Source organism: Phyllobates terribilis, unplaced genomic scaffold (assembly GCF_046119375.1).
Source record: "Phyllobates terribilis strain yellow unplaced genomic scaffold, ASM4611937v1 Scaffold_3__8_contigs__length_932513732, whole genome shotgun sequence".
NCBI lineage: Eukaryota > Metazoa > Chordata > Amphibia > Anura > Dendrobatidae > Phyllobates > Phyllobates terribilis.
Window position 1 is genome coordinate 725,590,806 of NW_027362763.1, and position 27,796 is coordinate 725,618,601.

The window sequence follows — 27,796 nt, forward strand, 5'->3', positions numbered from 1 at the left end:
ACACCGGAAAAAAAAATAAATTAAACTTCTTTCATTGAAGTGGAACCAGAGACAAAAAATTGCTAAATGCATTTTTATTATCTCAGGGAGGATACATCTCTACTAAATAAGGACCATTTTCCAGTCTCTGTGCTGATTATATTGACCGGAGAAATAGCTTCATTATAACCTATATATTGGTAGGTAAAATATAGTATTTTGGCTCCTGCCCCTATTTATGACAGTTTTGGGGGTTCATTGTTACTGCCGGTTGATCTCATTCAAAGCTTTCAGCTATAGACAAAATGTAAAGTAAGTGGTTATTTTTCTCAGCAGTGTCCAAGGTGATCTGCAATCTTTAAAAGGGTTGTCCCATAATAAACAATTATCACCTATCCCTTTAAAGAGGATCTGTCACTTGCCATAAATACATTACTGTGCAATAGTTTTAGGCATGTCTGGAAAAAATGCAATGTGAGAACGCTTTCAAAAAAAGAAGTGTTAATGGTTTACCTTTATCAATGAACAAAATGTAAAGTGAATGAACAAAAGAGAAATCTAAAACACATCAATATCTGGTGTGACCATCCTTTGCCTTCATGACAGCATCAGTTCTTCTAGGTACTTACACACAGTTTTTGAAGGAACTCGGCAGGGAGATTGTTCCAAACATCTTGGAGAACTAACCACAGATCTTCTGTGGATGTCACTTGTGTAAATCCTTCTGTCTCTTCATGTAATCCAAGACCGATGGATGATGTTGAGATCAGGGATCTGTGAGGCTGTATCATTACTTCCAGGACTTCTTGTTCGTCTTTATGCTAAAGATCGTGCTTAATGACATTGGCTGTATGTTTGGGGTCATTGTAGTGCTGCAAAATAAATTTGGAGCTAATCAGACTCCTCCCTAATGGTATTACATAATGGATAAGTATCTGCCTATATTTCTCAGCATTGAGGACACCATTATTCCTGACAAATAGCCAATTCCATTTGCTGAAATGCAGCTTCAAGCTTGCAGAAGCCTCCACCATGCTTCACTGCTGCCTGATGACATTCATTATTGTGTCACCCTTCAGTTCTTCTGCAAACAAACTGCCTTCTTTTACAGCCAGATATTTCACATTTTGACTCATCAGTTCAGAGCACCTGCTGCCAGTTTTTTGCACTCCAGTTCCTATGTTTTCATGTATAGTTCTGTTCCTTGGCCTTCTTTCCATACAGAAGGTCTGGCTTTTGGTCGTAATTCTTCCATGAAGACCACTTTTGACCAGACTTCTCTGAACACTAGATGGGTGTATAAAAATAAAATGGGCACTCCAAAGTAGATACAAAAAATGATTGTATTTTATTTCACACAGGTTATCTACTTTATATAATATGGTTGACGTATCTGCCAATCATATGGCCTTCTTCAGAACAGGGATACCTTTGTGATGTGTTTGATAGCCCATATCCATGGAAATGGTGCTGGAGAAGTGCACTACCATGCTGGAAGGATGGTGCCATCTATTTTGGACTGCCAAGTTTATTTTTATACTGTTTGTGGAGTGGAATCCTGTTTGTGCACCCATCACCAGAAGTGCCGCGCAGCCTTTTTAAACTAGATGAGGGTAGCTTGTTGGGTTTGTATTCCTTGTTTTTCCTATGTGGCGAGCTGTAATTTTAATTACTACCAATTTAGAGTATGCGCATCTCTTTGATCACTTTTTATTGTATTTTTTGGGAGGTGCCGTGATCGAAAAACAGCACCTTTGGCATTTGTGTTTTTTTTATTTTCTTTATGGTGTTCCTATTACCCATGAAGTGTTTGTTACATCTCCTCTGCCCTCCTGTCTGAGCATTGCTTACATGGAGGACACTCAGATTGAGGATTTATAGTTTCTGTTATTTAATTAAAGGGAACCTATCACCAGGTCTTCCCATTATACAGTACGGCCAGCATCTTTCAGCCCTCTGTTACAGTATTCTAATATGCTGTATATAAGTCTGCAATCGGCTCTGCAAGGCACAAAACTGATCTTTTATTATACTCGCCTATGGGTTGGTCCAATCCGATGGGCATCGCTGGTTTTGATCCGGGCCTCCTCCCTTCTGACGATTACCGCCCTATTTCCCTGCTTCACGTGGATGACGCGTCCTACGTCCACACACTGTCCCCATCACGCTTCTGCGCAGGTGCACTTCTCTCTGCCGCGCCGAGGGCAGAGCAAAGTATTGTAGTGCGCATGTGCCACAGAAAGGCCACAGAGCGCCTCTGACCTGTAGTTATCTGCGCACTACAGTGTGTTGCTTTGCCCTTGGCGGGGCAGATAGACGTGCGCCTGTGCAGGAGGGCGATGGGGACACTGTGTGGATGGTATAGGATGCGTCATCCACATCAATGGATGCAATACATAAGGGATTGGGGATGTACAGACAGCATACTAGAATGCTGCAAAAGAGGGCTTAAAGATGCTGGCTGTACTTTATATGAGGAAAGTCTGGTGATGGGTTTCCTTTAAAGCGAACCTGTCACCAAGCTGGACCGATATGAGATACTCACCTGGGGGGCGGTCCGGTCCAATAGGGGTCGCTTGTCCGCGTCCGGTGCCTCCCTCCCTTGCAATGCAGTCCTCCTTCTTGCTTCGTGTGAATGAATCATTCTACGTCATCCACACAGTCTCCCCAGTATCGCACTCCTGCGCAGGCGTACTTCTTTGCCCTGACCAGGGCAGACTAAAGTACTGCAGTGTGCATGCGCAGGGGCTCTTTGACCTCTCCTGGCGCCTGCGCACTGCAGTACTTTGCTCTGCCCTCACGGAGACTATGCGGATGACGGAAGGACACATCATCCACACGAAGCAAGAAGGAGGACGACATCACAAGAAGAAGGGAGGCGCCGGACCAAGACTAGCGACACTCATCAGAACCAGCCACCCCCCAGGTGAGTATGATAAAAGCCCTTTTTCTTGTCTTGCAGGTTGGGTTGGGGACTTATATACAGCATTATAGAATGCTGTATATCTGGCCAGAAAGATGGTGACCGTATCTCATATCGGCCAAACCTGGTGAAAGGTTCCCTTTAAGTATTTTTAGAGTGTGTTTAACTGATAACAGGACTTTATGGAAAGCCTGTGAGTCCTGCTTCCCTCTCCCACATTTCATTGACTGACTGAACTCTCAGTTTACAAACCCATACAGGAAATTATGTCAATCACCCTGTGTGGGCGGGGAAAGCAGGACCCACAGGCTTAATCTATTCATATCTCTTTTTTCATTGATACCCATTTTAAAAAGTTTTGTTGTTACAGAGCACATGACATAGATCCAGATGACCCACAGATTATCTTGTATCTATCCCTTCAGCTGGCCCTGGTAAGACAGGTAAGCGTTCGAGTTAATGTGAGAAGTGATTGCTGACTTATCCCTTCTGCTTTCCCCAAACATTGCGCTACAAGGGGCGGATGATTGTGGCTTCAATGATTGCTATGGCTGTGGATTGAGTCCTTCAGGAACGTATTTGGCATGCTTTCACTTCTGAAGCCAACTAATAAGTCAGTAGGTTGGATTCATGGCCACCAGAAATCTTGCACTGTCACCTAACTTATAATTTTTGCTGAGGTTTACAATAATTCATTATGATGTCATTGTCACATCCTTGTCTGATGGAAGTTGAATATATTTCCTATATCCAATCATTCGCTCGCTCATGTCGCCTGGATCTTAAAAACATCTCCAGAATTCAACCTTTTCTCACCTTTGAAACTACAAGAACTCTTACTGTCGCTCTTATTCATTCTCATCTGGATTACTGCAACTCTGTTCCAATCGGTCTCCCTCTTACCAAACTTTCTCCTCACCAATCCGCCCTGAATTCGTCAGGAAGGGTCGTGTTTCTGGTTAACTTTTACCAATGCCTCCACCTTGTGCCAGTCATTTCACTGGTTACCAATTCACTACAGAATACAATACAAATTTATCTCTGTCACCCACAAAGCTCTCCACAGTTCTGCACCACCCTATATCTCCTCCCTCATCTCAATCACCCTACCTGTGCCCTCCATTCTGCAACTGATCTTAGACTAACGTCCTCAATAATCCGAAGCTCCCACCTTCGTCTCCCAGACTTCTCTCTTGCTGCGCCAGTTTTCTAGAATGCACTACCCAGGAAGATCTGATTAGTACCTATCCCCTTCATTTTTAAGCACGCTTTATAAACACAGACAGGCCTATCATCTCACTTCACTAATCTATCTCTTCCCTGATCTCTCTTGCTAAATTTTCCTTACAATCTGGTACCTCCAATTATCTGTCCACATCCTCCCTGTACCCAATATCACTTACTGGACTTAGTCAGATGCTGGCTGATGACTGGATCATGCAGCTTTATATCATAACCCCTATTTATTATAATGATGGCTGGACCGTACATGACAAGCACGTTCTACCTATTTCCTTATAGATTGTAAGCTTGCGAGCAGGACCCTCACTCCTTCTGTAACTGGTGAACTACTCAGTAATGTATTTATTGTCTGTACATGCCCTCGCTTAATTGTAAAGTGCTGCGCTATAGAAAAATTATTATTATTAAGATAAAAGTGACCTAGACCATTCCTAGTACATATATACAGTGTGATGATAAGTAGTCCTGGAGGATGACCGGCTGGAACATTAAATGTTTATATGATCAGTGGGATGTTTAGAAGAGAATCTGGAGGACGCACCGTATTTATTTATTTTACTAACTTATTAATTCCACAGCACTTTACAGTCATCATCTCTGTACCCATTGGGCTCAAAATCTATATTCATTATCAGTATGTTTTTCAAGTGTTGTCCTTGGTGGGATCTGAACCCAGGACCCCAGGGCTGCAAAGCAACAGTGCTAACCACTGAGCCACCATGCTGCCCTATAATGTCCATAATAGAAAGTGGAAGCTAAAGGGAAGGCTAAGCTGGAGTGAATAGACCTTTAACAAATCCATGGCCTCCACATTACCAACCGTGGGCCAAAAAAAAGCGAATTCTGTGTTATATAACACCCTAGAGGATTTTTTTCGGACTGGCATGGCAGAATGTTAATAAAACAAAATATTATCCATCCCACGATTAATATCTTCATAGGGCATTATTACTCACCTCTCCACTTTCTTTCGAACAGTCTGTTTTGTTCACCTCTGCTTTGTAGCTTCCACTTGTCAAGGTTCTTCTTTGGTTTTTGTCACTTTGAAAGCAAAAAGAAGAACATGAAGTCGAGAATTGCATCAAGAAGTTAGAATGCAAAAGAGAACACGCCCTAATGTACCTGATACCGCAATGCTATGTGACACCACACATTAGTGGCTTATTATTGGGGTGATATACTCTAAAGGGCTCCTCAGTGTTGAAAAATTATTTTCATATACTCAATTTAGCAAATTTTTACTTATAGAAGACGGTATCCTAATAAAGGGGTTATTCACATTTTTGTCTTACTCGATTGTATGTTTTGTTTGTAAAAGTCGAAAGGTGCAACATTTTTAACTGAATTGCAAAAATTATTTTAACCCCAGATACATGCATTTAAAGAAGCACTCCTCCTCCTCCCTTCAAAGTTTTTATCCTTCTAATATATTGCAATCCTCATATTACATAGCACTGTGTACTTACAATTGCTCATTTTGCCTTTCTACCCAGCTAATTCTTCTCTTTTCTCTGCTCTCTGTAGAAACAGGAAGTCTCTTTTCCTTGCATTTATCATTCCTCTCTTTAACTACTCACACAGCTGCTCCCTCCTACCATGGACTTTTGCAGTGACTCATGACTCATGCAGAGAAAATTAACCTCCTGTTTCTACATAGAGCTTAGAAGGATTCAGTTAGTCGGTTTGTAATCATGTGTTGTCATAGACTTAATGGAAAAGAGAAGAATTAACTGGGTAGAAAGGCAAAATGAGCAATTGTAAGTACACAGTGCTATATAATATGATGACTGCAATATATTAATAGGATAAAAACTCTGATGGGAGGAGGAGGAGTGCTTCTTTAAGTAAATGATAATAATAACTGTTCCCAAAGATGGACAACCCCTTTAAGGATCCTCGTCAATAATGGTGACAGGTTATAATGAGCCTCTCATACTCTGGAGGACCCGTCCTGTCCTGTATTACTAAAGAAAACCTATTGATTTTAATGGGTACTGTGTAATACCTGTTGTCCCTTTTGATGGCGCTGCAGAGAAATTGAAGAAGTCCCTCCGTCTAAACCACTTCTGATCATCCTCAAGACAACGCTCCTAGTTACTACGTCTGAATTCCTCTTCCGTGCTCATCTCCATCATTAGCGTTCAGCAAATGATGTGGATGACCGTGTGCTTCAACAAATGGGACAAACCCGTGGGCAGGAGTGGAGTGGCGCTATGTCTAGAAAAATAAAAGCCGCCAGTAATTTTCTAATACTGAACTTTCTACTGTAGATAAATTCCTTGCTTTTGCCTAATACAAAAAGTTAAGCATTTTATCACTTTGTTTTGTTTATGGCTACATTTGTAGCTTTTGTATTCTCAGTTATTCTTTTCTGAACATGTTTTCATGTTTTCTTTCTTTTTTTTTTTTTTTTTTTCTCTGTTGTCAACCCCCCAAAAATAAAGCTGAGTACAGTATGTAGGATTCCTGGCTAGCAGAAGCGATAATTAATACTTGGATATTTGCACATGGAGCAGATTGTATTTATGTTGCTTTTCACAGTTAGAGGAGTCCAGCTTTATCTGAATTATTGCTGTGTTTGAGAGGAGGGCATTGTCTGCGTATCACTTGATAGATAACCGAACATTTTATGTCCTGCCTTCATTATGGATAATTATAATTTTTGTTGTCCTTGTAGGAAACCACATGGGGTTGCCAGATCTAGGGAACCCTAGATAAGTTCCCCCTAAGGCATGGTGAGATATTAGAGCAGGGATATCAAACTCAAATACACAGAGGTCCAAAATTAAAAACTTGGACAAAGTCGCGGGCCAACCTGATATTTATTAAAAGAAAGTCTACAATTGAGGAACTTTCTCCTTATCATTCTTTACAGAATAATGGGCCCCACATAGTCCTCCATACAGAATAATGGGCCCCACATAGTCCTCCATACAGAATAATGGGCCCTTATAGTCCTCCATACAGAATAATGGGTCCCACATAGTACTCCATACAGAATAATGGGCCCCACATAGTCTTCAATACAGAATAATGGGCCCCACATAGTCCTCCATACATAATAATGGTCCCAATATAGTCCTCCATACAGAATAATGGCCCCACATAGTCCTCCATACAGAATAATGGACCCCACATAGTCCTCCATCGAGTATAATGGCCCCACATAGTCCTCCATATAGTATAATGGCCCCACATAGTACTCCATACAGAATAATGGGCCTCACATAGTCCTCCATACAGAATAATGGGCCCCACATAGCCCTCCATACAGAATAATGGACCCCACATAGCCCTCCATACAGAATAATGGGACTCACATAGCCCTCCATACAGAATAATGGGCCCCACATAGCCCTCCATACAGAATAATGGGCCCCACATAGTCCTCCATACAGAATAATGGGCCCCACATAGTCCTCCATACAGAATAATGGGCCCCACAAAGTCCTCCATACAGAATAATAGGCCCCACATAGTCCTCTATACAGAATAATGGGCCCCACATAGTCCTCCATACAGAATAATGGCTCCACATAGTCCTCCATACAGAAAAATGGCTCCACATAGTTCTCCATACAGAATAATGGGCCCCACATAGCCCTCCATACAGTATAATGGCCCCACATAGTCCTCCATACAGAATAATGGCACCACATAGCCCTCCATACAGTATAATGGCCCCACATAGTCCTCCATACAGTATTATGGGCACCACATAGTCCTCCATACAGAATAATGGCCCCACATAGTCCTCTATACAGTATAATGGCCCCACATAGTCCTCCATACAGAATAATGGCCCCACATAGTCCTCTATACAGTATAATGGCCCCACATAGTCCTCCATACAGTATTATGGGCACCACATAGTCCTCCATACAGAATAATGGCCCCGCATAGTCCTCTATACAGTATAATGGCCCCACATAGTCCTCCATACAGTATTATGGGCACCACATAGTCCTCTATACAGAATAATGGGCCCCACATAGTCCTCCATACAGAATAATGGCTCCACATAGTTCTCCATACAGAATAATGGCCCCACATAGTGCTCCATACAGTATAATGGCCCCACATAGTCCTCCATACAGAATAATGGCACCACATAGCCCTCCATACAGTATAATGGCCCCACATAGTCCTCCATACAGTATTATGGGCACCACATAGTCCTCCATACAGAATAATGGCCCCACATAGTCCTCCATACAGAATAATGGGCCCCACATAGTCCTCCATACAGAATAATGGGCCCTACATTTAAAAAAAAGCAAAAAACCTCTATCCGGGTCCCTCGTTGCTCCGGTCTGTGCAGCTCTTCACTGCTTCACACAGTGGGTGCAAAATCCAGGATGCCAATACAGTTGAAGGTGCAATGCCAGGGAAGGGGGGAGTACCAGCGTCGCTGGCCAATTATAATCACCCTGCGGACCAAATTTGGGCCACGGGCCAGAGTTTGACATGTGTGTATTAGAGGAAGGTCCTCCAGTCTCATTTATTTCACTATCTGCCATGTAACACTATAGTTTTCCTTCCCAATTGTTATCTCTATGGGTCCCACCAGCAATAGCAGCTTATCATCCTAACAGCGCCCCCACACTCATCCTTTGGAGAGCTGCAGTTTGAAAAAAGAGGGTTGAAATACCTCTGCAGCATACATTTATGTAACCACAGAGACACAATGGTTTGCATAGGAGCTAAAGACCCTAAATAATAGGATGATTCCGCTTGATTTTTCATATGTGATAGAGACTGAAACGCGCTGGGAATCTCACTTGTTGGTGTATGACCCGTAGACTTTCTTATGAGCCCTGTTTGTGCACTCATAGGGGTGCTCGGCACTTCAGAGCAGTGGTTTGTGCAATCAGTGAGGGTTGGAAAATCTCTGCTCTGTATGAATGAGTTGACCATATGTACCAGTACTGGATGGTGACTTGTGGACGATTACTAACGCCATGTTTTCCTATTTTCCTGGAATGACGTCTCTGAAGCGACAATTTGCATATTTAATTTCCCCGAGGTCATGCATGGCTTTAAAGTCTCCTCACTCTGACTTGCCAGGATTGAGCTGCTACTCTCCACAAGGAGAAACATTACCCCTTAGACCCCAGTCTAGAGCCTCTCACCTAGCCAAATCAGTTCTCATACTTTGCACTGATGAGGGGCAACATCCCAAAACACTGTCTGCAAATTCAGATTCTGGTTCTGGCTTTTATCCTAAGTCATATTGCAAAGCTTGTTAAAGAGTCAATTTTGACTTTTACCATTGCTACTTCCAATAGGTGACGCTAGAGTTCTAGTCCTCTTCCTCTCTGAAGAGACAATTTGAATATTTAATTTCCCAGAGGAGCATTGCAAGGCTTATAAGTCTCCTCATTCTGACATACCAGGCATGTCACTCTCCACAAGGAGAAATGTTACCCCTTAGACCTGAGGAATGACCTGAAACTAATGAAAAATGAGAGACTTACAGATCCCCACACTTTTCTTTGAGATTCGTTGGTGGTTTAGTAACACCGGCAGGGACCAGTGTTTGTCCCTACTCCCCGCAGCGTAACATCTGCATACTTCTGCGTAGTGTCTGAATGCGACTGGGCGGACAGCAGAGATGAATGGTGGTCTGTGCTGCCAACACTAACACTCTAATGGCATCACAAAGTAAGAGTTGGGGGTTTGTAGCTGACACTGCAAAGGGGACTCTGTGGCTATCACCATTGTAGGGGCACTTTGACTTTCACCAGTTTTGGGGGCGTGGCTAATATTATTTGGATATTGTGGTTAGCACTGGTTGGGGGTAACTGAGGCTGATACTGTTCTAAGGGCACACTGTTGGGGCTACTGAGGATGGCACTGTTATAAGAGCACAGTGGCTGCCACTGTTATAATGGAACTGTGGCTGACACTGTTCTATGGGTGCTGTGGCTGGCACTGTTATAAGGGCACTGTGGCTGGCACTGTTATAAGGGCACTGTGTCTGACCCTGTTATAAGGGCACTGTGTCTGACCCTTTTATAAGGGCACTGTGGCTGCCACTGTTATAAGGGCACTGTGGCTGCCACTATTATAATGGAACTGTGGCTGCCAGTATTATAATGGAACTGTGACTGCCACTGTTCTAAGGGCACTGTGGCTGCCACTGTTATAAGGGCACTGTGGCTGCCACTATTATAATGGAACTGTGGCTGCCACTGTTCTAAGGGCACTGTGTCTGACACTGTTATAAGGGCGCTGTGGCTGGCACTGTTATAAGGGCACTGTAGCTGGCACTGTTATAAGGGCACTGTGTCTGACCCTGTTATAAGGGCACTGTGTCTGACCCTGTTATAAGGGCACTGTGGCTGCCTCTGTTATAAGGGCACTGTGGCTGCCTCTGTTATAAGGGCACTGTGGCTACCACTGTTATAAGGGCACTGTGGCTGCCACTGTTATAAGGGCACTGTGGCTGGCACTGTTATAAGGGTACTGTGGCTGGCACTGTTATAAGGGCGCTGTAGCAGGCACAGCTATAAGAGCGCAGTGGCTGGCACTGCTGTAAGGGAGCTGTGGCTGGCACTGTTATAAGGGCACTGTGGCTGCCACTGTTATAATGGCAATGTGGCTGGCACTGTTATAAGGGCGCTGTGGCTGGCACTGTTATAAAGGCGCTGTGGCTGGCATTGTTATAAGGGCGCTGTGGTTGGCACTGTTATAAGGGCGCTGTGGCTGGCACTGTTATAAGGGCGCTGTGACTGGCACTGTTATAAGGGCATTGTGACTGTCATTGTTATAAGGGCGCTGTGGCTGGCACTGTTATAAGGGCGCTGTGACTGGCACTGTTATAAGGGCGTTGTGACTGTCATTGTTATAAGGGCGCTGTGGCTGGTACTGTTATAAGGGCGAGCTATGCTCACACTGCGTTTTTGCTGCGTTATTTCTGCAGGCAAAACCTGCTCTCTGGGCAGTATAGAAGCTGCTTACAAAAAGCAGGTTTTGCTGCGTTTCTTCTTGCGTTTTTCAGGATCTCAAAGTTCAGCTTTGCTTCCACCTCAGAAGCATGAACACAGGTCAACAATGCAAGACATATGTTAAACCATAACATTTTTGGAAAAAAGGAACAATTTGATCAAATTATTTAGTGGAAAAAAAGATTTTTGCGCCTGAAAAAATAGTGACTATTCTGAACAAAAACGTTCATATGAGTTCATGAAAAAATACGCAATTACAAATTTAAAAGCGGGAGGGAGAGGGCGTTGAATTGGTCAGAAATAGTTCACCCAAGACATTGGCAGAGCATTGAGTTTGTAGGACACTGTTTACTTTCAAACTTTGGTCAGCCCTCAAGTTGATCAGGTATTGTTTAATTTCACACCTTGTTCAGCCAATGTTTACTTTGTTACACATCACTAATTTAATTAAATTGTACTAATCCTAACTGCCATATCAGGTGAGGACACCAAGACATTATGGTTTAAACTTGGGAAAATGACAAAAATAAATGGGTTTCCCATACTGCTGTCACTAAAAATGTAGCAAAACTTGATACCTACGTTTTTTGCTGTGTTTTTGCACTTATTGCTTTCTATGGGTGAAAAAACGCTGAAGTGACATGCTGCAGTTTTCAAAAACGCAGCAGTTTTCCAATTCAGTCAGGAAAAAAAGCAAGGTGTGTGCATGAGATTTCTGAAATCTCATAGCTTTTGCTTGCACTGTAAAACGCAGATTTTAATTTGAATACATTTGCATAAAAAATGCTGCAAAAACGCAACGTGCGAACATAGCCTAAGGGCAACGTGGCTGGCACTGTTATAAGGGCGCTGTGACTGGCACTATTATTAGGGCGCTGTGGCTGGCACTATTATAAGAGCGCTTTTGCTGGCACTGTTATAAGGGTGCTGTGGCTGGCACTATTATAAGAGCGCTGTGGCTGGCACTATTATTAGGGCGCTGTGGCTGGCACTATTATAAGAGCGCTGTGGCTGGCACTATTATTAGGGCGCTGTGGCTGGCACTATTATAAGAGCGCTGTTGCTGGCACTGTTATAAGGGTGCTGTGGCTAGCACTGTTATAAGGGCACTGTGGCTGGCACTTTTATTAAGACATCGTGGATGTAAAATGAGTGTCACGCAAGGTGAGGGAAAGATTAAGTGCACAACGATGGGAAGAGGGCGAAGAAGCCCAAACACTAGGGGAAGGGGGAGTGGAGACCCCTCGGCAGATCTGACAGTCACCCTGACTCCTCTAACATCCTAAATAGGTTCCGCACCTATCGCCGAGCAGGAAAACTAATCCGTGACTGCCCCTAGCGATAGGCCCTAGGTAGGGAGGGGAAGGGGTGAGCACTAGTCAGCCCCCACTGCAACTAAAGACAAAGAGGTAAACTGACAAGGGAAACACTTAGCTTGAGAAGACACCAGAGAGATCATGCCAACAATCCTTCAAGGGAATTCCAAGAAGACACTAGCCGAATACTAGTGCTTCAAGCCTGGACAGAGGAACATAGAGCTATCACCGGCGACTCTCTGGAGAGACTGAAGGTATTTAAACATCCAGCAAGGGTGTGTCAATTAGCAGCAGAAGGTGGAGGTCACTGCTAGGTCTGCGAGAGAGAAGAATATCACTACACTACAGAGATGAAAAGATCAAGATGGTGCCTGCAGAGTCAAGCGCAATGACCTTCTACAGCTGGATCCAGAACGACTGTCGGTCATACCTGACACACCCATGACAATAGTACTGTTAGTGTTATAGATACACTGGGACTGTCACGGTTATGGGGCCACAGATGCTCTCACTGTTATACTGGTACTATGGCTGTCACTAGCACTGGTATGTCTTATGGGGTAGGGGCATTCTTGGGGTACTGCTTATATTTAAGAAATTGAAAAACGTGAAAATTTTCTTTCTTAAATAATTTTGTAAATGTGGGCAAGCAGGGGCATGACTTGAAGTTCCTCGTCCCCCATGCAAAATCAGTACCAAAGCCCCCACCTACCATTTACCATTTGTGCTCCTGATATCTTTATGGCAGACAACTTTTCCCTTGGGCACCAGTACCCAGGTGCTACCATTCACCATGGGAAACACTGTCCTTCGATGGCAGCCATGACTTTGCTTTCCGTAACCTTTTGGGCTCCCTCATTAGTTCTTGTACCGGCTCCCGGGTTAGTTTTTGGTTCTTGCTTGGATGGAGCACGTTTTATATTTATATCCTGATAAATAAAGTTCCAGATTATAAACCTGTGGTTCATTTATTAGCCCTCTATGCACATTAAAATGTCAGGACACAAATCATTATTTATTTATTTATTTTTACCGAATTATGAAAGAGACGCCAAGATATTCAAGTTGGGGAGGTGACGACTTTATATTTGTTCTTTCAATGCTGTACATACGAAGTGCGAGCGATCGTTAAACTTGATTATGCGGAAGTTTTCTTGTTCTTGGCAAGAAGCAGTGGCAGCAATTCCACAAAATTAGTAATAACCCACGGATCATTAACCCCTGATTTTTATTCGGCACGGTTCATTTTTAATGCTGTGTCAGTACTTTAATGGCACATTGCTTTATAGTCTTGCCCTTCACCACGCTCGACCGTACAGTACGTAACATCGGATATGTTCCAGTGCTGAACCTACTGACTGATGAACACGATAACGGCACATAGCTGCTGTAAGCCCCAGTAGAGTTGGCAGTCCATCTGATACAACATTGCTGCGGAGCTCAGCACTGGCTGGGAATTCAAGCTGGCAAATGAGCCCAGGTCCCGGAGTTTCAGCACACCATCTGGGAAGCAAACTTCCATGTTCCTCGTATTACCCAGATCCTTAATGAAATAAGCAGTGACATCTGTCAGTAGATACTTGGCTGTTTGTCCCGGTGGAAATGAAGAATGATATCTAGTGCTAGACAAATTATAGGATTTACATAGACGGTATGGCATGAAAGACGATTATTTATTTGCCTGGGACATGTCAGTAAAGGGATGACGACTGATAAGAACCAATGTTTAGATGTATAGATATTAGATATTGTAGGAAGACAGACAGTGCCGGACTGGGCTGCCAATGGCCCACCAGTAACACTGACTCTGGTGGCCCACATGCAAATATCACATTACCCTCATTCATAAATTTGCCACAAATTTACGGGTTAGTTTGTTAAATGAAGGTTGAGACGATAACCTTTTATGTACCTAGTGAAACAAATGTATTGTGCCAACTACTTCTCATATAGGTGGAGTGGAGAGCCTATTCCTGCATGGGGGGCCCACCAGAGGATTTTCCTGTTCTCCGGTAGGCCAGTCCAAACCTGTAGACAGATATGCAATAGATAGATAGACAGACAGACTCAGGGGCTCACACAGCTGCTTATGTGGCCCGTGAGTTGGGCGAGTCCATTATCAAACCATCCATCCCTGCCTGGCATTTCGCCCACCTCTCAGGATGTCAGCTAAATATGTACTTCAGAAGTCGGGAAGACTTGTATGGAGTGGATTCATGCACTGAGCCTGCTCCATGTTTGGTGAATATTAACTATTTAACACAATAGACACCCTCCAGTAACTGTGATTGGAGTTAGCTTTGATCCCAGCAGTTTAACCCCCTTAGGTGCTATGGTGAACAGTGACCAAGGCATTTAAGTGGTTAGACTGAGAAATAGGGGAGGGACGATCAAAGCAACCCAATAGGCTGTTGTTTTGACAGATTTGGTCTATGGGTTTGAAGTTAAGGGGCTCCAGTATTTTTATTTACCCCGATAGATAGATGATAGATAAAACAATGCTAATATTATATGCTTCAATTCGCGTTTGATTTATGTGATGTGAGTAGTATGCGATCTAGTGAGGTTTAGCCCTTTAACAAGATGGCGTGTGAGCATTTTCTAATACCTACTGCACATGCGTGGGCAAGTGCGATCAAATAGTCTTCAATAAAATGGTGCCTGATTGGGCGCATGCTCAGAGAGAGTATTGGTATAATCGTATTACTCTATGTTTTGTGAACCTGGGTCATGCGGAATCGTTATTTCTTGGACTCCGACAATGGCTTCTATGATATAGTTTGATATATGAATCATGGGGTGAGCTTTAAAATTAATTAATTATACATGTGAACAATAATATTAATTAATATCTAATGTATCTGTACACACTCTTTGTAACACTATGTATATAAGTTTGATGTATTTGGAATATAAGAATATATGGAAATTGCACCTTGCACTTTATTTATGTATGAAATGGATATTTATGAGATTATATATTAATTATACGCATCCTAAGGGATACATACCGGCCCTCGTATATGATTCCCCTCACTGCCTCACAGCTCTTTCTGAGGAAAGTAGGTTGTTGGACAAAATCTCACGATACATGACCCTTACCCCACGAGGCAAGATCTTGCATGGAGCCCCAGACTGAGGAAGATTGACAGACATTTTGTGTTTCTTCCATTGTCTAATAATTGCGCCAACAGTTGTTGCCTTCTCACCAAGCTGCTTGCCTATTGTCCTGTAGCCCGTCCCGGACTTGTGCAGGTCTACAACTTTGTCCCTGGTGTCCTTAGACAGCTCTTTGGTCTTGGCCATGGTAGAGAGGTTGGAGTGTGATTGATTGAGTGTGTGGACAGGTGTCTTTTATACAGGTAACGAGTTCAAACAGGTGCAATTAATACAGATAATGAGTGCAGAGTAGGAGGGCTTCTTAAAGGAAAACTAACAGGTCTGTGAGAGCCAGAATTCTTGCTGGTTGTTAGGTGATCAAATACTTATTTCATGCAATAAAATGCAATTTAATTATTTAAAAAACATACAATGTGATTTTCTGGATTTTTTTTAAATTGTGTCTCTCACAGGTGAAGTGTACCTATAATAAAAATTACAGACCTTTCCATTCTTTGTAGGTGGGAAAACTTGCAAAATTGACAGTATATAAAATACTTATTCTCCCCACTGTAGATAAATAGATAGATAATTTACTGTCTGATGTGATGAAATATACATAAGATGTAAGTGAATGTCCTTCCTTCACAAGTTCATTATCCATGGAAACAAACTATGGATTGCATTGATTGTTACGAATAGTTACATAGGTCATTTATTCAGGTCCATTCTTTGGTTGAGATAGATATATAGCTAAAAATAAAGGAGATTGTAACTCCAAGCGGGGTAAATGTCCTAATTGGACTTATAGGATACAACAACCAAAAAGAAGAGAAGTGCTAGGACAAAATTACATACTGTTAAAATGTTGAAAATATCACAGCTTGTAAATGCTTTTTGTAGCCAGACAAGAGTCTTTCAATTCTTGTTTGAGGGATTTTCTCCCATTCTTCCTTGGAAAATTCTTCCAGTTCTGTGAGATTCCTGGGTCGTCTTGCGTGCACTGCTATATTGAGGTCTAGCCACAGATTTTCAATGATGTTCAGATCAGGGGACTGTGAGGGCCATTGTAAAACCTTCAGCTTGCTCTTTTTGAGATAGTCTATTGTGGATTTTGACGTATGTTTAGGATCATTATCCATTTGTAGAAGCCATCCTCTTTTCAACTTTTCATCAAGAATTTGTGGAAATTTCATTGCATCCATTATTCCCTCAACCCTTGAAATGTTCCCTGTGCCATTGGCTGCGACGCAACCCCAAAGCATGATTAATCCACCCCCATGCTTAACGGTTGGCGAGATGTTCTTTTCCTGAAATTCTGTGGCCTGTTTTCTCCACACATACAGTTGAAACCAGAAGTTTACATACACTATATAAAAAGACACATATGCATGTTTTTCTCAATATCTGACATGAAATCAGAATAAACCTTTCCCGTTTTAGGTCAATTAGGATTACCATAATTTTTAGTATTTGCCAAATGCCAGAATAATGAGAGAGAGGGAATGCTTTAAGGCATTTTTATTACTTACTACAAAGTCAAAAGTTTACATACATTTCATTAGTATTTGATCCAATTGCCCTTAAACTGAATGACTTGGGTCAAACGTTTGGGATATTCTTCCACAAGTTTCTCACAATAGTTGGTCAGAATTTGGGCCCATTCCTCCTGACAAAACTGGTGTAACTGATGCAGGTTTGTAGGTCGCCTTGCTCGCACCTGCCTTTTCAGCTTTGCCCATAAATTTTCAATAGATTGAGATCAGGGCTTTGTGATGGCCACTCCAAAACATTGACTTTGTTATCCTTAAGCCACTTTGTTATAATTTTGGCAGTATGCTTCAGGTCATTGTCCATTTGGAAAACCCATTTCCGCCCAAGCTTTAACTTCCTGGCTGATGTCTTGAGATGTTGCTTCAGTTTTGCCACATAATCTTCTTTTTTCATGATGCCATCTATTTTGTGAAGTTCACCAGTCCCTCCTGCAGTAAAGCAACCCCACAACATGATTCTGCCAAAACCAAAGCACGTTCATCTCTGGGAGACAGAACCTGTCACCTTCCTGAGCGGTATGATGGCTGGACATTCCCATCTTGTTTGCACTTGCATATAATTGTTTGTACAGATGAACGAGGCACATTCTGGTATCTTGAAATTGTACCCAAGGATAAGCCAGACTTGTGCAAGTCCACAATTCTCTTCCTGATATATTGGCTGATTTCTTTAGACTTTCCCATGATGCTACACAAAGAAGCAGTGTGTTTCATGTGTGCATTAAAATACATCCACAGGTGTGTCTCTAATTAACTCAGATGTTGCAAAAAAAAACTATCAGAAGCTTCCAAACACATGACACCATCATATGGGCAGTCCAGAATTGTTTAAAGGCATAGTAATCTTAGTGTATGTACATGTTTGACTTTGCAGTAAGTAATAAAAATGCCTTCAAACATTCTCTCTCTCTCATTATTCTGGCATTTAGCAAATATTAAAAATTATGGTAATCCTAATTGACCTAAAACAGGAAAGGTTTATTCTGATTTCATGTCAGATATTGAGAAAAACGTGCATATGTGTCTTTTTATATAGTGTATGTAAACTTCTGGTTTCAACTGTACCTTTGATCATTGTGGCCAAAGAGTTCTATTTAAACCTTATCTGTCCACAGGACTTTTATTCCAAAATGCATCAGGTTTAGATGTTCTTTTGCATACTTCTGACTCTGAATTTTATGGTAAGGATGCAGGAGAGGTTTTCTTCTGATAACTCTTCCATGAGGCCATATTTGTGCAGGTGTTTCTGAACAGTAGAACAATGTACCACAACTCCAGAATCTGCTACATCTTTCTGAAGGTCTTTTGAAGTCAAGCGGGGGTTCTAATTTGCCTCTCTAGCAATCCTATGAGCAGCTCTCACTGAAATTTTGCTTGGTCTTCCAGACCTTATCTTGACCTCCACTGTTCCTGTTAACTGACATTTCTTAATGACATTTCAAACTTAGGATAGAGCAACTTGAAAATGCTTTGCTATCTTCTTATAGCCTTCTCCTGCTTTGTGGGCCTCCACCATTTTCATTTTCAGAGTGCTAGGCAGCTGCTTAGAAGAACCCATGGCTGCAGTTTTTTGGTACCAGTTTAGAGGAAGCTGGGTTTTTATAAATCTGGGAAATTTGCATCACCCGGCCTTTCCTAACGATGATAGTGAACAAGCCATAACCCTAACAGGCTAATTAAGGTCTGAAACCTTGGTCAAAATTATCTGATCAAACAAATCTCCAAGGATGCCCAAACTTTTACATGTAAAATTAAAATGTAAAAAATGACTATATATACAGTACAGACCAAAAGTTTGGACACACCTTCTCATTTAAAGATTTTTCTGTATTTTCATGGCTATGAAAATTGTACATTCACACTAAAGGCATCAAAACAATGAATTAACACATGTGGAATTATATACTTAACAAAAAAGTGTGAAACAACTGAAAATATGTCTTATATTCTAGGTTCTTCAAAGTAGCCACCTTTTGCTTTGATGACTGCTTTGCACACTCTTGGCATTCTCTTGATGAGCTTCAAGAGGTAGTCACCGGAAATGGTCTTCCAACAATCTTGAAGGAGTTCCCAGAGATGCTTAGCACATGTTGGCCCTTTTGCCTTCACTCTGCGGTCCAGCTCACCCCAAACCATCTCGATTGGGTTCAGGTCTGGTGACTGTGGAGGCCAGGTCATTTGGCGTAGCACCCCATCACTCTCCTTCTTGGTAAAATAGCCCTTATACAGCCTGGAGGTGTGTTTGAGGTCATTGTCCTGTTGAAAAATAAATGATGGTCCAACTAAACGCAAACCGGATGGAATAGCATGCCGCTGCAATATGCTGTGGTAGCCATGCTGGTTCAGTATGCCTTCAATTTTGAATAAATCCCCAACATTGTCACCAGCAAAGCACCCCCACACCATCACACCTCCTCCTCCATGCTTCACGGTGGGAACCAGGCATGTAGAGTCCTTCCGTTCACCTTTTCTGCGTCGCTCAAAGACACGGTGGTTGGAACCAAAGATCTCAAATTTGGACTCATCAGACCAAAGCACAGATTTCCACTGGTCTAATGTCCATTCCTAGTGTTCTTTAGCCCAAACAGGTCTCTTCTGCTTGTTGCCTGTCCTTAGCAGTGGTTTCCTAGCAGCTATTTTACCATGAAGTCCTGCTGCACAAAGTCTCCTCTTAACAGTTGTTGTAGAGATGTGTCTGCTGCTAGAACTCTGTGTGGCATTGACCTGGTCTCTAATCTGAGCTGCTGTTAACCTGCGATTTCTGAGGCTGGTGACTCGGATAAACTTATCCTCAGAAGAAGAGGTGACTCTTGGTCTTCCTTTCCAGGGGCGGTCCTCATGTGAGCAAGTTTCTTTGTAGCGCTTGATGGTTTTTGCAACTGCACTTGGGGACACTTTCAAAGTTTGCCCAATTTTTCGGACTGACTGACCTTCATTTCTTAAAGTAATGATGGCCACTCGTTTTTATTTACTTAGCTGCTTTTTTCTTGCCATAATACAAATTATTACAGTCTATTCAGTAGGACTATCAGCTGTGTTTCCACCAGACTTCTGCACAACACAACTGATGGTCCCAACCCCATTTATAAGGCAAGAAATCCCACTTAATAAACCTGACAGGGCACACCTGTGAAGTGAAAACCATTTCCGGTGACTACTGTATATAAATATTGTAAGGTAGCGCTATTCATCACGCTGGGGTCAATTAAAGCACACATGCAACGTTTTCCGGTAATATGTAGTCCAGCAGTTTATTATTACGCATCATAAACCGCACATAACATAGTCCATCTCAGTGGCTCGCAGGAATGTTACACATGTATCCTAGAGCCTTTTCAGTGGCAGCTATGCCCACTTGGCTTCAAATACAGACTTCCGCAAGGTACAGCAACAATATTCACTTATAGCGCCGATTTACCTTTGCCTGGTCTGAGATGCTGCTATCAGCTCGGTTCTGCCACAGCTGTGGCTTAAGGCTTCCCAGACATAGTCTCCAAGCCTTCCAAGGCTACTGGTATCTCAACCACAAGGATCCAGCTGCTGCCTTCCAGGCTAGTGGAGTCCAACACAGGGACCAGGCCTCTTGCCTTCTAAGGCTACTGGAATCTTAAACACAGGGATCCAGCCTCTGCCTTCCAGGCTTCACCAGGCCACTCTCTCTCTAACTGTTTCAAAACCACCAGGATTTATATATCCTTCTGTGCAAACAGGACCTGTGATGATGTCACAGTCATGTGATCAGTCACCTTAGGGGGAGGTAAATGGTCTGCCAGAACACACCCCCTGGACATTTTAGCAATGCAGCAAGCCGCTGCATTACAATATACACTTTTTTTTTTGCTTAACCCTAGAACGCATGACCATAAAAATCTACTTTTTCACATACCTGGGGCCTTTTAGGCCCGTGTGCAAATAACATGGAATAACTCAAACAAAAATGACAAACAACTATATACCTGAGGACTACCTAGAGTTTCAAAATTCTAACTAAAGTAATCTTGCAGAAAATAGAAAACAATTAACAGGGCGGGCCTGCGAGGCCCCAGTATGCGTTCTAGGGTTAAAATACAAAGGAAATGTGTCATCTTTAACTTTAGGTCTTTTAGAGATCATTTCATCTTCAACTTGCTTAATTGTTCACAATAATAGTAACTGGACCATAAGATGCACCTAGATTTTAGAGGAGGAAAATAGAAAAAAAATTGAAGCAAAAAATGTGGTCGCAATGCACTGTTAAGGGGGAGCGGGTCTGCTGCTGACACTGGTATAGGGGTAATGTCCCCCAATTCTGATAATATCCCCCATCCTCGTAGATATGCCCCCCCATTCCTATTATACGTGGCCCCCATTCCCATCCTGGTATGCATGGCACCCATCCATCCTGATATGCATGACACCCCTCCATCCTGATGTGCATGGCACCCCTCATCCTTATCCTGGTATGCATGGCACCCCTCATCCTTATCCTGGTATGCATGGCCCCCTCATCCTTATCCTGGTATGTATGGCCCCCTGATCCTTATCCTGGTATGTATGGCCCCCTCATCCTTATCCTGGTATGTATGGCCTCCTCATCCTTACCCTGGTATGTATGGCCCCCTCATCCTTATCCTAGTATGCATGGTCCCCCTAATCCCCATCACGCTGCACGTAAAAAAAATACTCCTACTCACCTCTCTTCTCTCTCCTCCAGCGCTGCGTCCTGTCTGCCCACACTGATCTCGCCATGTGAGCCGGGAGAGATTAGCTGCCGGAAATCACTGCTCCCCAAACCGGGACTGTGTGCGCGGGGAGCAGTGACTTCATGCTCCTTAATAGCGGCACACAGTGTATCCGCAGTGCGGCTCCTGCTGCTGTAGGGCGATCGCATGTGCCTGCTATTAAAGGGCATGAATATTCACCCCCTCCCCACGCCCATGGGAGTAGAGAGGGGGTGAATATTCATGCCCTTTAATAGCGGGTACACGCGATCGCCCGTCAGTAGCAGGAGCCGCGCTGCGGATACACTGTGTGCCGCTATTAAGGAGCATGAATATTCAGTGCTCCCCACGCCTATTCATTTTCTTTAGCAGCGGGAAAAGTTTAGGCTGCAGCAGGCGGCTGCTGCCTCCTGTGCCCCGCTCCTCCGCCGCAACTGCTCCCCCCACACCCCACACAGTATATATATATCCCCCCCCAACAATTGGACTATAAGACTCACCCCCATTTCCCTCCAAAATTTTGGAGGAAAAAAGTGCGTATTATAGTACGAAAAATACGATAGTTTGCAGTCCGCTCACCATCCTGGTAGCTCTTCTCTCAGTTTTTCAATGTCTTTTTTAAAATGTGGTGCCCATAACTGGACACAGTATTCCAGGTGAAGTCTGACCAAGGAGGAGTAGAGGGGGATAATTACTTCAGGTGATCTAGACTTGATGCTTCTCTTAATACATCCCAGAACTGTGTTTGTCTTTTTTGCTGCTGCATCACACTGCTGACTCATGTGCAGTCTGTGATCTATTAGTATACCCAAGTCTTCTTCACACGTGTTGTTGCTTAGCTCTATTCCCCCCATTCTGTAGATGTAATTTTCGTTTTTCTTGCCCAGATGTAGAATCTTGCATTTCTCCCCGTTAACTACCATTCTATTAGTCGCTGCCCATTGTTCAAGCCTATCTAGATTCTTCTGAATCCTTCCTTTCTCTGTCTTCTCTAGTGTTTGCTATCCCTTCTAGCTCTGCTTTGTCTACAAATATGATTAGTTTACTTTCAGTTCCCTTATCTAGATCATTTATAAAAATGTTGAACTACACTAGGGCTAACACAGAGCTCTGCAGAAGTTGCTGCCACTTTATACAACACCACAACAGCTGCAGCTCTCGATTCAGTCGCCCCCCTAACACATACCAAAGCTCGCACAATCAACAGACAACCCTGGCACACCAGCCTAACTAAAGAACTGCGACGGGCCTCCAGGGTTGCTGAGCGTAGATGGAAAAGGTCCCACTCCAATGAGCACTTCATCGCATTCAAACAGTCCCTCACTACCTTCAAGTCCACACTCACTGCAGCAAAACAAACATACTTCTCATCTCTCATATCCTCCCTGTCTCACAACCCCAAACAACTATTCAACACCTTCAATTCTCTCCTCCGTCCCCCAGTGCCTCCTCCCTCTCCTCTTATTTCAGCCGAAGACTTTGCCTCATTCTTCAAGCAGAAGATTGACACCATCAGACAAAGCTTTTGCCTAAAGCCCCCACAGCCCCTCCCCACGCCTACTTAACCCTCCTCCTCTAAAACCACATTCTCCACCATTACGGAAGATCAACTTTCCTCTTTACTCTCCAAATCACACCTCACCACCTGTAAACTTGACCCAATCCCGTCCCACCTCATCCCAAACCTTACCACTATCTTCATCCCACCCGTAGCCCACCTCTTCAACCTGTCACTAACAACTGGTGTCTTCCCCTCATGCTTCAAACATGCCTCAATCACACCAATCCTCAAAAAGCCCTCCCTTGACCCATCCTCTCTGTCTAGCTATCGCCCCATATCACTTCTCCCCTATGCCTCAAAACTACTGGAACAACACGTCCATTCTGAGCTGTCCTCCCACCTCTCCTCCTGCTCCCTCTTCGACCGCCTACAATCTGGTTTCCGACCGCACCATTCTACTGAAACTGCACTGACTAAAGTCACCAACGACCTACTAACCGCCAAATCTAAGCGACACTACTCTGTCCTCCTCCTCCTAGACCTGTCATCTGCCTTCGACACAGTGGACCATTCCCTCTTACTACAAACTCTCTCATCTCTCGGCATCACAGACTTGGCCTTATCCTGGATCTCCTCATACCTAACAGACAGGACATTCAGTGTCTCTCACTCACAGACCACCTCCTCATCTCGCCCCCTATCTGTCGGTGTCCCCCAAGGTTCAGTTCTAGGACCTCTGGTCTTCTCCATCTACACCTTAGGCCTGGGACAGCTCATAGAGTCTCATGGCTTTCATTATCACCTCTCTGCTGATGGCACACAGATCTACCACTCTGGACCCGATATCACCTCCTTACTAACCAAAATCCCACAATGTCTGTCTGCTATTTCATCCTTCTTCTCTGCTAGATTTCTAAAACTTAGCATGGACAAAACAGAATTCATCATCTTTCCGCTATCTCATTCAACCCCCCTAACTGACCTATCCATCATAGTCAATGGCTGCCCACTTTCCCCAGTCCCTCAGGCTCGCTGCCTTGGGGTAACCCTGGACTCTGAACTCTCCTTCAAACCACATATCCAAGCCCTTTCCACTTACTGCCAACTCCAACTCAAAAATATCTCCCGGATCCGCACATTCCTCAACCATGAATCTGCAAAAACACTAGTGCACGCCCTCATCATCTCCCGCCTTGACTACTGCAACCTCCTGCTCTGTGGCCTCCCTTCCAACACTCTCGCACCCCTCTAATCCATCCTAAACTCTGATGCCTGACTAATCCACCTGTCCCCCCGCTATTCCCCGGCCCCTCCTCTCTGTCAATCTCTTCACTGGCTCCCTATTGCCCAGAGATTACAGTTCAAAACCCTAACCATGACATACAAAGCCATTCACAACCTGTCGCCTCCATATATCTCTGACCTAGTCTCCCGCTACATTCCCGCACGCAACCTCCGATCTTCAGAAGATCTCCTTCTCTACTCCCCTCTAATCTCCTGCTCTCACAATCGCATACAAGATTTCTCCTGTGCTTCCCCCCTACTCTGGAACTCTCTACCCCAACACATCAGACTCTCGTCGACCGTGGAAACCTTCAAACCATCCCTTGTAGACTGTGAGCCCTCACGGGCAGGGTCCTCGCTCCTCCTGTACCAGTCGCCGTCACATTGTGTTCAAGATTATTGTAATTGTTCTTGTATGTATACCCCTTCACATGTAAAGTGCCATGGAATAAATGGCGCTATAATAATAAATAATAATAATAATACAGCAACCCTTTATCAAGCACCAACTCCTTAATATGTAGACCTTCTAGATATATACATGAACTGAAAGAAAGGGAAATCTCTATTTTTCATTTTATTCCATGGATCAATAAGTTACTTTCATGTCCAGGAATCAAAGTACTTAGAGGAGAAGTAGAGATTTCTTAAGACATAATATGAGGTCTGAGTGCTGACCCTACATATCTATCATAGTTCATACATGATTATACAGAAAAATATGGAATGCTCTCACCCATTCTTTCTTTTCAGGGAAGGAGGTTGCTGTCCAGAGAGTTCCTTCTGAACGGAAAAGAGATATAAGCTGGCACTGTTAATCCCTGTTGGCTCAAGCTTATGCTATCCCCACAAAACTCCCTCCCTAACAAGGGCAGTCCACAACTAGCCCTGTATGGAGACCCTGCACTTTCCCTTTTCAGTGTCCCTACGTGTTTCATCCAAGTAGAATCTTCAGGGGATTATCTTGTGTCCAAAAGTAAGGTACACAAGTGCTAGGTGCATAACATAAACATGGGTCCCTCCACTCTCTGTGCTGATCTGCAGAGAATGGAAGGTTGGGCAGGGTCAGTATAAATACCCTAAGGTACACAGCTGTAACTAATTAAATAATGTAGCTTTACCAAAGTACACCCCCTCATAAGCGCGTTATTTTCCCGAATCAACCATGCATGTGGGCGGCTTGTTACCACGTCCAGTGTGTGACCCGCACACGCGCCTACCTTCCTGCTTGCCTGGATCTTCTCTACTCGGTTAAGAAGGAATTCTCTGGACAGCAACCTCCTTCCCTGAAAAGAAAGAATGGGTGAGAGCATTCCATTTTTTGCTGTATATTCATGTATGAACTGTTCTTCTCTCCTTGTATTCTTACCCAAAAAGTTTCTACAGAGCTACCATTCTCTGAAGCTTGGATCTCTGCGGAGATATACGCTTTCTAACATACAATGCAACACCTTCTCCCCTCTTGTTAAATCTGTTTCTAATAAATAAGTGGTAGCCTTCACGGTTTTTATTCCCATCATGTGTATCATCCCACCAAGTTTCAGTGATGCCTATGACATCATATCTCTCATCCTGTATTAGCCGCTCCAATTCTCCTTGTTTGTTTCCCATGCTATGTGCATTCGAATAGACACATTTTATTTTAGTTTGTAGTCGGTTTCTCTTGCTCCACTATTTTCATTCAGAATATGTTGTCTTTGTTCTTTATTTCCACTCATTAGTTGCATACTTTTTCCTGGCCGTATATTTCCCATCCCATTTTGCTCTAGTTTAAAGCTCTCCTGATGAGTGTAGCAAGGCGTCTACCAAATATGTGTTTTCCTGTTTTCGTAAGATGCAACCCAACTCTAGCAAGGAGTCCATCATACAAGCAATTCACTCCATGGTCAAGAAACGCAAAACGTTGCTGATGGTGTAGGGGCATTATGTTCCAGAAATGGAGTAGCTGTGCAGATTGAGGTATCATTTTGTGAGAAAACATCGATCAAAACCTACCAATGACTTAAATCCCTGTTTATTCGATGCTTAGGAGTCCAGTATGCAATACTACTCGGAGACTGACAGCCTATCAGGTATGAATGTACATACAGAGGTAGGTGGAGCCATTTAAAGGACCGCCCAGTGGACTCCTAAGCATAGAAGGAACAGGAATTTAAATGAATAAATTACAAGCTATACTGAATATTTTTCCATAAAACTATATATCAATGTGCTCATATCCTCCTGCTTTATTCCTGTAGACTGAAAATCAGACTGCACATTAAATGTCACAGGTCCCCTTTAAAAGAAAGAAAAATGTTATCTTATCTAGAGGTGCCGATAGGCTAAAACCGGCCATACACATTAGATGGGTGAATCGTTCAGCAACACTCACTAAAGGGTCGATACTGACTTTTAAGATTGCTACTTCCAATAGGTGACGCTAGAGTTCCTGTCTTCTTCCTCTCTGAAGAGGCAGTTTGCATATTACATTTCCAAGAGGAGGCCTATAAGTCTCCTTACCCTGGCATACAAGGCTTGTCACTCACAATGGCGATTGATCAGCATTATAATTTATCATGGTTCCTCTTACCTTACTTTGTTTGGATCCTCTCCAAATGGCGAGGTGGTGTGGACTTGGATGAGAGTGTGAAGGTGGTGTCCGGACTCTGGACCTTGATGGCTGGAGCGACAGTGTGGCTTCTGGACTTCTTGGAGTTCCCGACCACCTCCTGGGAGCAAGGAGGGGGCATCCAGACACTGGTCCTCGATGACCGGAGGGACATGGTGTCTGTTGGATTCCCCTGGATTCCGAGTGGCGTAATTCTATAAGTTAATGCGGACAAAATCGTCAAGGCTAAGAGACAAGGGACTTACTTTTGTTGTTTCAGGCTATGTTCATACATCATGGTTTTTTCAGCATTTTTTTATGCAAATTTTCTGCTGCCTTTTGCTGTACCAGCAAAGTCTATAGGATTCCAGAAATCTCAGGCACACATCACGTTTTATTCAGCGTTTTTTTATGCAAATTTTCTGCTGCCTTTTGCAGTACCAGCAAAGTTTATGAGATTCCAGAATTCTTACTTCACACGTCATGGTTTTTTTTTGTTCAGGATTTTGTGCTTTGCATGTTTTTTTGGAAAATCGAGCATGTCACTTCTTTCAGCGTTTTTTCACCCATAGAAAGTAATGGGTGGTGAAAAAAACGCACCAAAAACGCATCAAAATTTGTTTCAGCGTTTTTTTGAGCATTTTTGATGCCAAAGTAGA

At 43.3% G+C, this 27,796-nt stretch overlaps 1 protein-coding gene and 1 long non-coding RNA gene across 5 annotated transcripts in view; one reads left to right on the forward strand and one right to left on the reverse strand.

Moving 5' to 3' along the window:
• The window catches only part of TTC7A (tetratricopeptide repeat domain 7A), a 486,038-nt gene that overhangs the window by 302,904 nt on the left and 155,338 nt on the right, over positions 1–27,796 (forward strand). For all 4 annotated transcript variants that reach the window (XM_073672075.1, XM_073672077.1, XM_073672079.1 and 1 more), the window contains one exon: positions 3,273–3,345. In XM_073672075.1, coding sequence (XP_073528176.1) covers positions 3,273–3,345 — 73 coding nt within the window. The remainder of the gene's footprint in view (positions 1–3,272; positions 3,346–27,796) is intronic.
• On the reverse strand, positions 538–27,345 carry LOC141257498 (uncharacterized). Its single transcript, XR_012318073.1, has 3 exons — positions 27,120–27,345; positions 5,101–5,185; positions 538–851 (listed from the first exon to the last, which is right to left on the reverse strand). It is a non-coding gene; the product is annotated as an uncharacterized lncRNA (long non-coding RNA).